This window comes from Podarcis cretensis, assembly GCF_951804945.1.
Source record: "Podarcis cretensis genome assembly, chromosome: 8".
NCBI classification, from domain to species: domain Eukaryota; kingdom Metazoa; phylum Chordata; class Lepidosauria; order Squamata; family Lacertidae; genus Podarcis; species Podarcis cretensis.
In genome coordinates this window covers 84,751,946-84,763,495 of record NC_137177.1, presented here as the reverse complement: position 1 = coordinate 84,763,495, position 11,550 = coordinate 84,751,946, and the positions used below count along the sequence as shown (strand labels likewise).

The following is an 11,550-nucleotide window of genomic DNA, read 5'->3' as shown; positions in this document are numbered from 1 at the left end:
GCAGGCCCCATTAGCTAAAGTGGTGCTTCAGGTTAAGAACAGTTTCAGGTTAAGAACGGACCTCTGGAACGAACGGACCCGAGGTACCACTGTAGTGGTAAAGACCCATTTATCCAGCTGACAAAGCCCGTTGGAACAAAAAACCCCTCTTCAACAGTTTCTGGAAAGTGTAGACAATGGGCGCCTTTCAATCTCAACAGGGATGCTCTTCCAAAGAACAGGGACAGCCACATTAAAGCCCTGCTCCGAGTTACTGCAGAACATGTTTCTGAGATCTTTAGAGCTTGCAGCAGAAAATCTCCCACAGGTCACAGGGAACTACGGGCAGTTCATGAACACCACCAGTGGTGTCCAAACTTTTTTCAAAGAGGGCCAGATTTGATGAAGTGAAGGGCTGTGAGGGCCGACCACAGTTGTTAATCTTTTGTTAGGGCTGAAGTTGTTGAGGTATTTTTAGGATTTTACCCCAGGAAATAAACTGCCACAGGGGCTGGATTAAACCCACTGGCAGACTGGATTAGGCCCCCGAAACAGACTTCGGACATGCCTGCCTTATACTGTACTATAACTGTTAAGTTGTGGGTGAACATATCAGACGACACAGCGATTCTTCAAACAGCTCTTGTTTATTCACAGGCCAGGACAGAACCGAACTGAAGGGTTCAGTCAGCCTGCTTATATAGAGCTCCAGTACAACGTTACTGTAACAACTTTTTAAAACTATCCAATCACTGAACGTCACTTTCGATCCCTTATTTGCATAACTATCTACAGTATCCCCCTGCTGGCCCAGGGTGAGAACTTCAGTACATAACAATAACACACTTGGTTGTTTTCAGGGTTCCACAAGAGTCTTTGCTGTTTTCCTATTCAGCAATACAAAACATTACAAAAGGAGCCATCTGTCATAAAACATGCTTTATGATACGTTTCCTTCTTTTATCATAACACAATATAAATAACAAACTTTTTGGTCTCAGAGTGTGGTCTGAGAGCTTTTGGTTGGTGCTTTGGATAGCTGACGGCTTGAGAACCACTGCTTTGGGTTTCGTGATGGAAGAAAGGTGGGGTGTAAATGTAATAAAATTGGCAGTTCTCTGAATATCATGTTTGTTGAAAGCTGGCTGTGTTTTGTTCATTACTGGAAGATATATGGATGAATATTATTTTTGTAAATTATGGAATGTATAATAATTCTAATTTATTAAAATACATTATATATTATATTCATATTCTACATTGTAAAATAGTACATTAAAGACTCATACACTTATTATTGGCCTGAGTATTCATGATCGAGAGTAGATTTTATCAGATATATGAAGTTAGGAAGTTAGTCAGATATAGTCGAAATAAATAAAAAAACTAAAAAATTGTGCAGTAGCAGCTTAGAGACTAAGTTTGTTCTGGGTACAGTATAAAAGCTTTCGTGTGCATGCACACTTCTTCAGATACACATGCACACGAAAGCTTATACCCAGAACAAACTTAGTTGGCCTCTAAGGTGCTACTGGACACTTTTTTAGTTTTTTTATTTATTTCGACTGCGTCAGACCAACACGGCTACCTACCTAAATCTACAGTCAGATATAGGTGTAAGGACAAGTTCAAGCAGTGAAGCCAAATTGCAAAAAGCACGGACTGCAGCAATTCTGCTGCAGCTTTCAGGCATGCAAATAAAATCTGGAAATCATTCACATCAGGCGCTGGTAACCGAACCACCCAGATTTGCAAACTAGCAGAAAAAAACATGCAAGTATGGAAAGGGTGCCAACCATAGAAACGCTGCTGTCTAGAGCTTTCTGCCAAGAGCGGCTGCCTCCCAATGAATACTAGAACTCGAGGCTGCGTGCCTCTCTGTCCTCGGCTGTCTCTATGGTCATTCTAGGAGGCGTCCCTTTTCCTCCACTGTGGGCGGGACCCGCCGCCGCCGCCGCGTCGCGGGCGTGTGACGCGCTAGTGGCTGCGACGCTTTGCTCTGTGTGGCTCTCCCTCCCAGGCCCTGAATGCGGCCGGGCCCGGGTTGGTTTCTGCTCCCCACCTCCCGGGCCGGGCTCCCCGTGAGGCGACGGGGCCCCATGTGAGAAAGCCGGAGACGGAAAGATGACCTCGAGGAGGTGAGCGGGGAAGAACGCCAGGCCCCGCCCCTCCGCTCTTCCTGTGGGGGGGAAAGGGGGCTTGGCCCCTCCCCAACTGCTGTTGCCATGGGGACAGGTGGGGGTAGCCCCAATCCCTCAGGTCCTTAGTGGGGTGGGGGGCGACCTTTCCTTTGCCGCAGGACAGGCTATACGGGGGCGGGGGGGCGGAGAAGCAGAGGGGCTCCTTCCCCCTGCAATGAAGACAGCCCCCAGTTCAAGCCTGGCGAAGAGAGCGAGCTCGTCCTCTGCCTCTCCACACCATGCATTTAAAAGCACATGCAACGCCACGTTTAAAGCCCACGAGAGAGTCCCAATGAAGAATCTGAAGAAATGTGCATGCACACGAAAGCTCATACCAAGAACTAACTTAGGTAAAAGGTAAAGGTACCCCTGCCCGTAAGGGCCAGTCTTGCCAGACTCTGGGGTTGGTGCGCCCATCTCACTCAAGAGGCCGGGGGCCAGCGCTGTCCGGAGACACTTCCGGGTCGCGTGGCCAGCGTGACATCGCTGCTCTGGCCAGAGCCAGAGCCGCACACGGAAACGCCGTTTATCTTCCCGCTTGTAAGCGGTCCCTATTTATCTACTTGCACCCGGAGGTGCTTTCGAACTGCTAGGTTGGCAGGCGCTGGGACCGAGCAGCGGGAGCGCACCCCGCCGCAGGGATTCGAACCGCCGACCTTTCGATCGGCAAGCCCTAGGCACTGAGGCTTTTACCCACAGTGCCACCTGCATCCCTGCAAGAACTAACTTAGTTGGTCTTTAAGGTGCTACTGGAACCAATGAACCCTGGGAACTGTAGGTTGCCCGGGGTGCTGGGAATTGTAGCTCTCTCTGTGTGTTCGGACTTGCAGCTCCCAGGATTCCTTCTGGGGGCGGGGGAAGTCATGGTGTGCTTGCTTGGAATGTGTGCTGGATGCGGGTCGGCAGCCAGATCCCTTGGCCAAGCCTTGACTCGCTGCAGAGATTTGTGGGGACTGTGCTGGGCTGTGTGTAGGGGAGGGAGGGGACTTTGGAGGCCAGGAACACCGATGTTCCCAGAACATATAAGCCAGGGGCTTTACAAGGCTTAAAGGTTCACGGGCAGCCAAGCAACCCATGTTCCAAGGAAAGGTGGCTTTGGGAATCTACATCCTCTCTCATCTTTTGCATAATTCAGTGTGCTCTTAGCACTTCACCTGTCTCTACTACACCATACATCAAAAGTTTCCCTCTTAGCAAACTACAGTTCCCATGATTCTTTGGGGAAAGTCATGTGTTTTAAATGTTTGTTGGATGTGCTTTAAAGGCATGGTGCAGATCTGCCCTGCCTCTTCACAAAAAAGCTCCCCACTGCAAGATGTGGATATCAGCTTTAAATGTCTATGGCTGTTCTTTTGCTCTCTTGTTTTGGTAATGTGATTGGCTGTTTTGTTTTTGATCCTTCTTCGTGCAATGCATTACTAATTTGTGGAATTTTAAACTATGAATCTGTATCTTGCTGTATTGTTGTGCTGGATGTTTTCTGTGTTTTAAATATTTCCCAGAAGCCCTAAAAGGTAGGGTGGAAATGTCTTAATAAAATTTCCCACTGCCAGATGGGGTGGTGACCACTAGCTGTAGAAGGGGATTTTAGGCAGATTAAGAACCGAAGAAGAACCCTGCAAAAGCTTACCTAGCCTTCTGGCGGTTCCCTCATTGCGAGAAGCAAAGCTACAGGGAACCAGGCAGAGGGCCTTCTCGGTGGTGGCGTCCGCCCTGTGGAACGCCCTTCCAGCAGATGTCAAAGCGATAAACAACTACCTGACATTCAGAAGACATCTGAAGGCAGCCCTGTTCAGGGAAGTTTTTAACGTGTGATATTTTACTGTATTTTTGCTTTCTATGGAAGCCGCCCAGAGTGGCTGGGGAGGCCCAGCCAGATGGGCGGGGTATAAATAATAAATTATTATTATTATTATTATTAGTCTAGCATCCTACTCATAATGGGCAGCCAGATGCCTTGAACAATTTGGAATGTGTCATTGAACTGTCATAGTGCCCCTCGCTTGCCTGTTATTGGAGTGTTGAAAACTCAGACTTTTGTATTGCTGGAATACTGCCTACTGTAACAAAGGTATCCTGTTCTCGCAGTGGCCAGCCAGATGTTTCTGGACAGCCTGAGTGCAACAGCATCCTCCCAGCTTGTGATTCTCAGCAACTAGTGTTCAGAGGCATTCTGCCTCCTACAGTGGAATTAGAACATAGCTATTATGACTGTAGGGACGCAGGTGGCGCTGTGGGTTAAAGCCTCAGCGCCTAGGGCTTGCCGATCGAAAGGTCGGCGTTTCGAATCCCTGCGGCGGGGTGCGCTCCCGCTGCTCGGTCCCAGCGCCTGCCAACCTAGCAGTTCGAAAGCACCTCCGGGTGCAAGTAGATAAATAGGGACCGCTTACCAGCGGGAAGGTAAACGGCGTTTCCGTGTGCGGCTCTGGCTCGCCAGAGCAGCGATGTCACGCTGGCCACGTGACCCGGAAGTGTCTCCGGACAGCGCTGGCCCCTGGCCTCTTAAGTGAGATGGGCGCACAACCCCAGAGTCTGTCAAGACTGGCCCGTACGGGCAGGGGTACCTTTACCTTTACCTTTATTATGACTGTTCTTTGATATCCTTATTCTCTAAGAATTTGTCTATACAGTGGTACCTCGGGTTACATACGCTTCAGGTTACACACTCCACTAACCCAGAAATAGTGCTTCAGGTTAAGAACTTTGCTTCAGGATAAGAACAGAAATCAGGCTCTGGCGGCAGCAGGAGGCCCCATTAGCTAAAGTGGTGCTTCAGGTTAAAAACAGTTTCAGGTTAAGAACGGACCTCCGGAACGAATTAAGTACTTAACCCGAGGTACCACTGTACCCTTTTTAAAGCCATACAAGTTGGTAGCCATCACTACATCTTGTAATGAATTTCATAGTTTTTACTATGTGATGTATGAAGAAGCACCTATGGTACTTTTGACCTCATTGGACAGCCCTAAGTTCTCATGTTATGAGAGCTGGATAAACACTTTCTCCGCACATGTGAAATCTCCAGGTTCAGAGGCAGTCTGTCCTGAATGTCAGTTGTTGGGGGACAACAGAGAGTGCTTATGCCCTGCCTTGTCTTGTGGTCATCTTTCTGCCAACTCTGAGAAGTAGGTTGATGGACCAGAAACAGCTTTGGTCTGATCTTTCAGGGCTGCCATTAAAGTCTTATGGGCAAATGAGAACAGTGCCCAGGCATTTTGGTTGCAAGTGGTTGAAAGCCAGGTGCAAAATGTGCCTGATGTCTGGCTCGTTTCAAACACCTCCCAATACTAAAATTTGTCAGTTTTGTATTCCATACCCTCCTGGTCACATTTTTTGATTGGATGCTATCTCAGTTCCTTTTAGATACCAGTTCTACTCCAGCATTGCCAAGCATATTCATTTTTAATTCCTGATTTTGTTTTATTGATAAGAGCCCTTTATATTTCCTTATATTCCCCATTATAGGTGAGGTATAACCTGTCATACATTGGATTACATTAGCAAATAATTTCAAAAAAATGCTTCCTGCAGGCCTGCCACCATTTTCTTCTTCTTTGTATTTGTAAAATGGCATAGCCCGCCTCAGACCCTAGAATCAGGGTGGTATATCAGCCTTAAATGAGTGTCTGACGTCTGAGTGCTGTTGTTCCGATCACATTTCCGGAACCACTTGGCATAACTTGTTGGCCTACGGCTGACTTGATACACCCCCAAATCCTTCTATTTTTGGCCGTTGACAAAATGCCACTTCCCACTTTGAGCCAAATATACCTGGAGCCCCAGATAGCCTCGGGACAAAAGTTACAAATAGAGCAGCCACCTCAGCCAGTGACTGCCGGAACTCCCATTCTTCCTCTGGGTTCCATTAGATGGGTTGAGTCTGGGGCTTTTTATGGTCTCTGCTTCAGGTTTTCAAAATGGCTCCTTTAAATCCCACAGCCAAACCCCCACAGAATTCTGTGGCAGCCATTAAGATTTTGCCAGGTGCTGTTAGCTTGCATTTCATAATCTGTGAAATGGAAAAATGTTGCTGGTGGGCTGTGATGGTGGGTGGTAGAAGGTCAGAGGAAAAGAGGTATTGAAAAAGAATGGGCAGTGTGGGGAATGGCGAGAAGTGATTTTCAAGCTGCCCCCTGCCCCTCACAGCTCTAGCCTCCGCCCTTCCAGAAGCCAAAGACTCACTTAGTCTTGAGTGGCCATGCTCCACCTGTAAGGTAAAGGTAAAGGTACCCCTGCCCGTACGGGCCAGTCTTGACAGACTCTGGGGTTGTGCGCCCATCTCACTCAAGAGGCCGGGGGCCAGCGCTGTCCGGAGACACTTCCGGGTCACGTGGCCAGCGTGACATCGCTGCTCTGGCGAGCCAGAGCCGCACACGGAAAGGCCGTTTACCTTCCCGCTGGTAAGCGGTCCCTATTTATCTACTTGCACCCGGAGGTGCTTTCGAACTGCTAGGTTGGCAGGCGCTGGGACCGAGCAGCGGGAGCGCACCCCGCCGCAGGGATTCGAACCGCCGACCTTTCGATCGGCAAGCCCTAGGCGCTGAGGCTTTAACCCACAGCGCCACCTGCGTCCCCTGCTCCACCTGTAGTGGAACCCAATTTTGCATCAACTTGCCTGCTGAAGAACATTTGCCTATCAGAAGTCTTGAAGGCCACAGAGGATGATGGGGAATTTCTGAGGTACATGTTCAGTGGTTCATATAGAGAAGCCTTTGCCAACCGTCAGCCTGGTGGGAGTTGTAGTCCAGGTTGGCAAAGACTGATGCTGAGCATTGGTAGATTGGTTGTGATGGGCAAGCTGAAGCCTGCTTGCCGTTGCTGATTCCTTCTTTTCATCAAGGAACATCTGATGAGGTTTTATGAAATGTGGTTTTGACCAGTTCAGATTAATTTCCAACCGGAGTTTGTTCTACCCATGGTTTACACTTGATTTTTGAAAGCCGCCCTGAGAACGTTTCTGCCTAAAGGGTGGGATAAAAAGGTAAAGGAGACCCCTGATCATTAGGTCCAGTCGTGCCCAACTCTGGGGTTGCAGCGCTCATCTCCCTTTATTAGCCGAGGGAGCCGCCGTACAGCTTCCAGGTCATGTGGCCAGCATGATTAAGCCGCTTCTGGCGAACCAGAGTAGCGCACGGAAATGCCGTTTACTTTCCCGCCGGAGTGGTACCTATTTATCTACTTGCACTTTGACGTGCTTTCGAACTGCTAGGTTGGCAGGAGCAAGGACTGAGCAACGGGAGCTCACCCCATCGCGGGGATTCGAACCGCCGACTTTCTGGTCAGCAAGCCCTAGGCTCTGTGGTTTAACCCACAGCGCCACCTGCGTCCTGTAAAGGGTGGGATAGAAATGCTATAAATAAATTAACAAACAGACAAATAATAATGATTGATTCTAAGCTATGGTTTGTGGTCCATGTGGCTTGAATAGTTTCGCTCTTCGTTCCATGAGGATCCCTGGATCCTTTTTTTAATGAGGTTTTTATTATCTCCCCCAACAAAACAGTAAAATAGCAGGTACAAAAAATACAAAAAAAGTCCTCTCTTAAAAGAAATTCTTAGCCCTTACCACCCACAGAAGTTCTTACCTGAACTCTTTCCTTTCTCTTCCCAGCCTCTCACCCTGGGAGGCCGTCATTTTCCTGTCTCTCATCCAGGGCCCTCCATCAGCTATCTGGCCCCCCATGAGTATACAAATTAGAACCTTAATAAAGGCCACAGACATAGGACTCCAAAGAAAGAAGAAAATAAAGAAGGAAATGGATAATCAGAAGAGAGGAACGAGAAAGAAAATAAGCTTTAAAAGACAAAAGAAAAATAAACATTTGAGAAAGATACAAAAACAAAACTTCTGATTTTACATCTGCCAGTTACATAAAAAAGAGGCGTGTTTAAATCATTCAATCCATGCTAACATCTGTCTTCTCCACTTTCTGTTATTTGCTTCAAGTCATGGTGTCTCAGAATCATTCATTTCTTTTCATCATGAAAAGTCCAAGACCCACTGTCAAAGATCCCTGGATCCTATTCCAAATATCAGCCAACATTTCAAACCGCGGATTGACAATTTAGATTAATGCTAAACCACACCTTGGCCCAAAGGACTGCAAGCCAACTTCAGGGGCTGTGGCTTCAGATCCTGGTTTGGCATACAAGTCATTCCCACCCACCCCCCGCGCGCCCCGATGGTGCTGGTTCAAAAATCAGAGAAACCGTGGTTTGGTTTTAAATCTGAAGCAATTCCACTGAACTGGTGGAAGCCCAAGACAAGTGGGGTAGAAAAGAAGAGAGAAGAACCGGGGAGCACACATAGCTAGTGTAGAGTTCCCTGTGCGATTCGATTTGCATGAATTTCTTGGTAGTATTTTTTTTTAAAACCAAGGTTCTTGCTGGCCTCCCCCATTCCCAAAGTCTAAATCTAGATTGCAAGTTCATCAGGGCAGGGACCTGGCGCTTTGTTCTGTTACTCTAAACTAGGCTTTCTCAACCTCATCCCTCCAGATGTTTTTGGCCTACAAATGATCCCTAGCTAGCAGGACCAGTGGTCAGGGATGATGGGAACTGTAGTCTCAAAACATCTGGAGGGCTGAGGTTGAGAAAGCCTGCTCTAAGCACTGCACAATGGTGGCAGTATATAAATATCTTAATTACCAACGATAATAACTCATTAGGCTTTTCAGGAATCTTGAGTCTTTGCCCCAGGGTGGGAAGTGCAGCCTAAGCCAAAATGTTGGCTCAAGTTAGCCGTACTTCTAAAAATAAGTCAGACAGCACTGACAGCATAGGCGGCAAACGCTGGGTGAAAGGTGCTGTTTGTGTGGACGCCTTCGCTGGCAAGGTGCTATATTAGTCACGGGAAAGGATGGTTGTGGGTGGCTAAGACCAAGAGGATATATGGAGGGCACTTGCAAGGTATTCCCAGGCTGGGATGGCGTTGAGTCTTTGCGAAGTCTGCCAGCTCAACGCTTCAGAGGAATCCTTTGGAGCTGAACCTTCTAAACGCAGGAGTGGATTCCCCATCAGCTTTCGCGGCTGCATTTGTGAAGCATGAGGTTGTACCTTCCCTGTTGGTTTGTCTTACTCTGTTTGAAGTCTTGGTTGGCAATGCAAATCCTTTCCATGGGGCTTCTCCCACAAATGAAAGTCTTATAACTTAGAGAGAGAAGGGAGATTTTTCTCCGCATAGTCTTGCCATTGCATTTACTTTACTCAGGCATGCAAACAGCTGCTCGCCTGTGGCGATCAGGTGCTACCTGCAGGGGAGCATCTGTAAATGGCAGGTGGGCTGGTTCTCTTTCCTTTCAGGTTATCAGTGCGCCATAGGTAAAGGTAAAGGGAACCCTGACCATTAGGTCCAGTTGTGGCCGACTCTGGGGTTGCGGCGCTTATCTCGCTTTATTGGCCGAGGGAGCCGGTGTACAGCTTCCGGGTCATGTGGCCAGCACGACTAAGCCGCTTCTGGCGAACCAGAGCAGCACACGGAAACGCTGTTTACCTTCCCGCCAGAAAGGTTCCTATTTATCTACTTGCACTTTGACATGCTTTCGAACTGCTAGGTTGGCAGGAGCAGGGACCGAGCAACGGGAACTCACCCCGTGGCGGGGATTCGAACCGCCGACCTTCTGATCGGCAAGTCCTAGGATCTGTGGTTTAACCCACAGCGCCACCCGCGTCCCTTCAGCGCGCCATAGATGACACAAAAGTAAAGGAAGGGCCGTGCTGCAGTGGCAGCACAATGCTTTGCATTTAGAAGCACCTGGGTTCAATCCCTGGCGTCTCAGGTAGGGCTGGGGAAGGCTCTGGTCTGGAATGCTGGAGCACTGCTGCTGGTCAGTGTAGACAATATTGAACCAGATGGGCCACAAGCATATTCAGTGTGTAAAGAATATGTTTTTGTTTTAAGAGGACTAGTAGTATGAGGATTTGTTCGGTTTTGCTAATGACTTAGATTGCTAAAACATGGCTTTTTTGTTGCTGCGGGGGGGGGGGACACACCCCATTCTTTCTCTTTTTTTTAATGGTATTTTTTATTAATTTTAACATATAAATTATAAAATGTACCACAAAACTTATCACTTATACAATTTTTTTTGGACTTCCATCAGCACCTCTGATGATCCACCGTTTTAACCACTTCTTATGCATTTCTTAACTTTATATTGCCTTTACATCTCTTAACAAATCATCCTCCCCCTTATCTATTTTTCCAATACTTCTAATAATACTCCTCACAAAACTTCTTGCAATCCTACAAATGTCGTCTGTTCTTCACAGTTACTTTTCTAATAGTCCGTAAATTTACTCCAGTCTTCCGTGAATTTCTGGTCTCGCCGGTTTCGAATCCTTCCTGTTAGTTTATCTAATTCTGCATAGTCCATTAACTTCATCCTCCATTTTTCAGTCGTCGGTAACTCTTCTTGCTTCCATTTTTGGGCCAATAATATTCTTGCTGCTCTTACTGCATATAAAAAGAGCTTACATTCCTTTCTATTTATATCACTCACCACCATTCTTTCTCTTTTTAGATGGTTTCACCCAAATATTACCGGAGTGGAGGCAGAGAACCTCCTGCTGACACGAGGAGTAGATGGCAGCTTTCTGGCCCGGCCCAGCAAGAGCAACCCTGGGGACTTCACCCTTTCAGTTCGGTGAGTCAGTTATGAGAGAGAGTTTTGCATGTAGGAGATCCTAGGGGCAGTCCCTTTCGATCTCCATTTGACAACCTTACTAAGACCTCTTTAATCAGGTGATTGGCCTAGAGCATATGTATGCAAATATAGCCATAGTTTCATTGTGTGGTGAACCAGCAACCCCTTTCCTCTCTCCCCTTGGAGGTTGAGAAGCCCAGTTTCTGAAGAGGGCAGCAAAGCAGGAGGAGGGAGCCTGGCCTGAGTTCAGAGGCCTTGGAAAGCCGCTGCCAATCAGATAATTTAGATAAGGGGTGGGGAAACTGCAGCCTTCCCAGTGTGGTTGGATTCCCCTTCCCATCAGCATCCGACTAAACATCAGGAATGACTTTCTGACAGTAAGAACAGTTAAACAGTGGAAGAGACTCCCTTGGAAAGTGGTGGACTTTCCTTCCTTGGAGATTTTAAAGCAGAGGTCAGGTGGCCATCTTGTCAGGGATTCTGTAGGTGGATTCCTGCATTGCAGGGGGACAGACCTGATGGCCCTCGAGGTCCCTTTCAACTCTACAATTTTTATTTCATTCTATGAACATAAAGGTAAAGGGACCCCTGACCATTAGGTCCAGTCGTTGCTGACTCTGGGGTTGCGGCGCTCATCTCGCTTTATTGGCCGAGGGAGCCGGTGTACAGCTTCTCGGTCATGTGGCCAGCATGACTAAGCCGCTTCTGGTGAGCCAGAGCAGCGCACGGAAATGCTGTTTACCTTC

The 11,550-nt window shown here is 47.8% G+C and overlaps 1 protein-coding gene across 1 annotated transcript in view; it reads left to right on the top strand.

Annotated features, from left to right (window-relative positions):
• The first annotated feature begins 1,964 nt into the window (after positions 1-1,964).
• Positions 1,965-11,550, top strand: part of PTPN11 (protein tyrosine phosphatase non-receptor type 11) — a 32,806-nt gene continuing 23,220 nt past the window's right edge. Inside the window, exons 1-2 of the mRNA XM_079987011.1 lie at positions 1,965-2,117; positions 10,682-10,804. Of these exons, the coding sequence (XP_079843137.1) occupies positions 2,104-2,117; positions 10,682-10,804 (137 nt within the window). The 5' untranslated portion in view covers positions 1,965-2,103. The remainder of the gene's footprint in view (positions 2,118-10,681; positions 10,805-11,550) is intronic.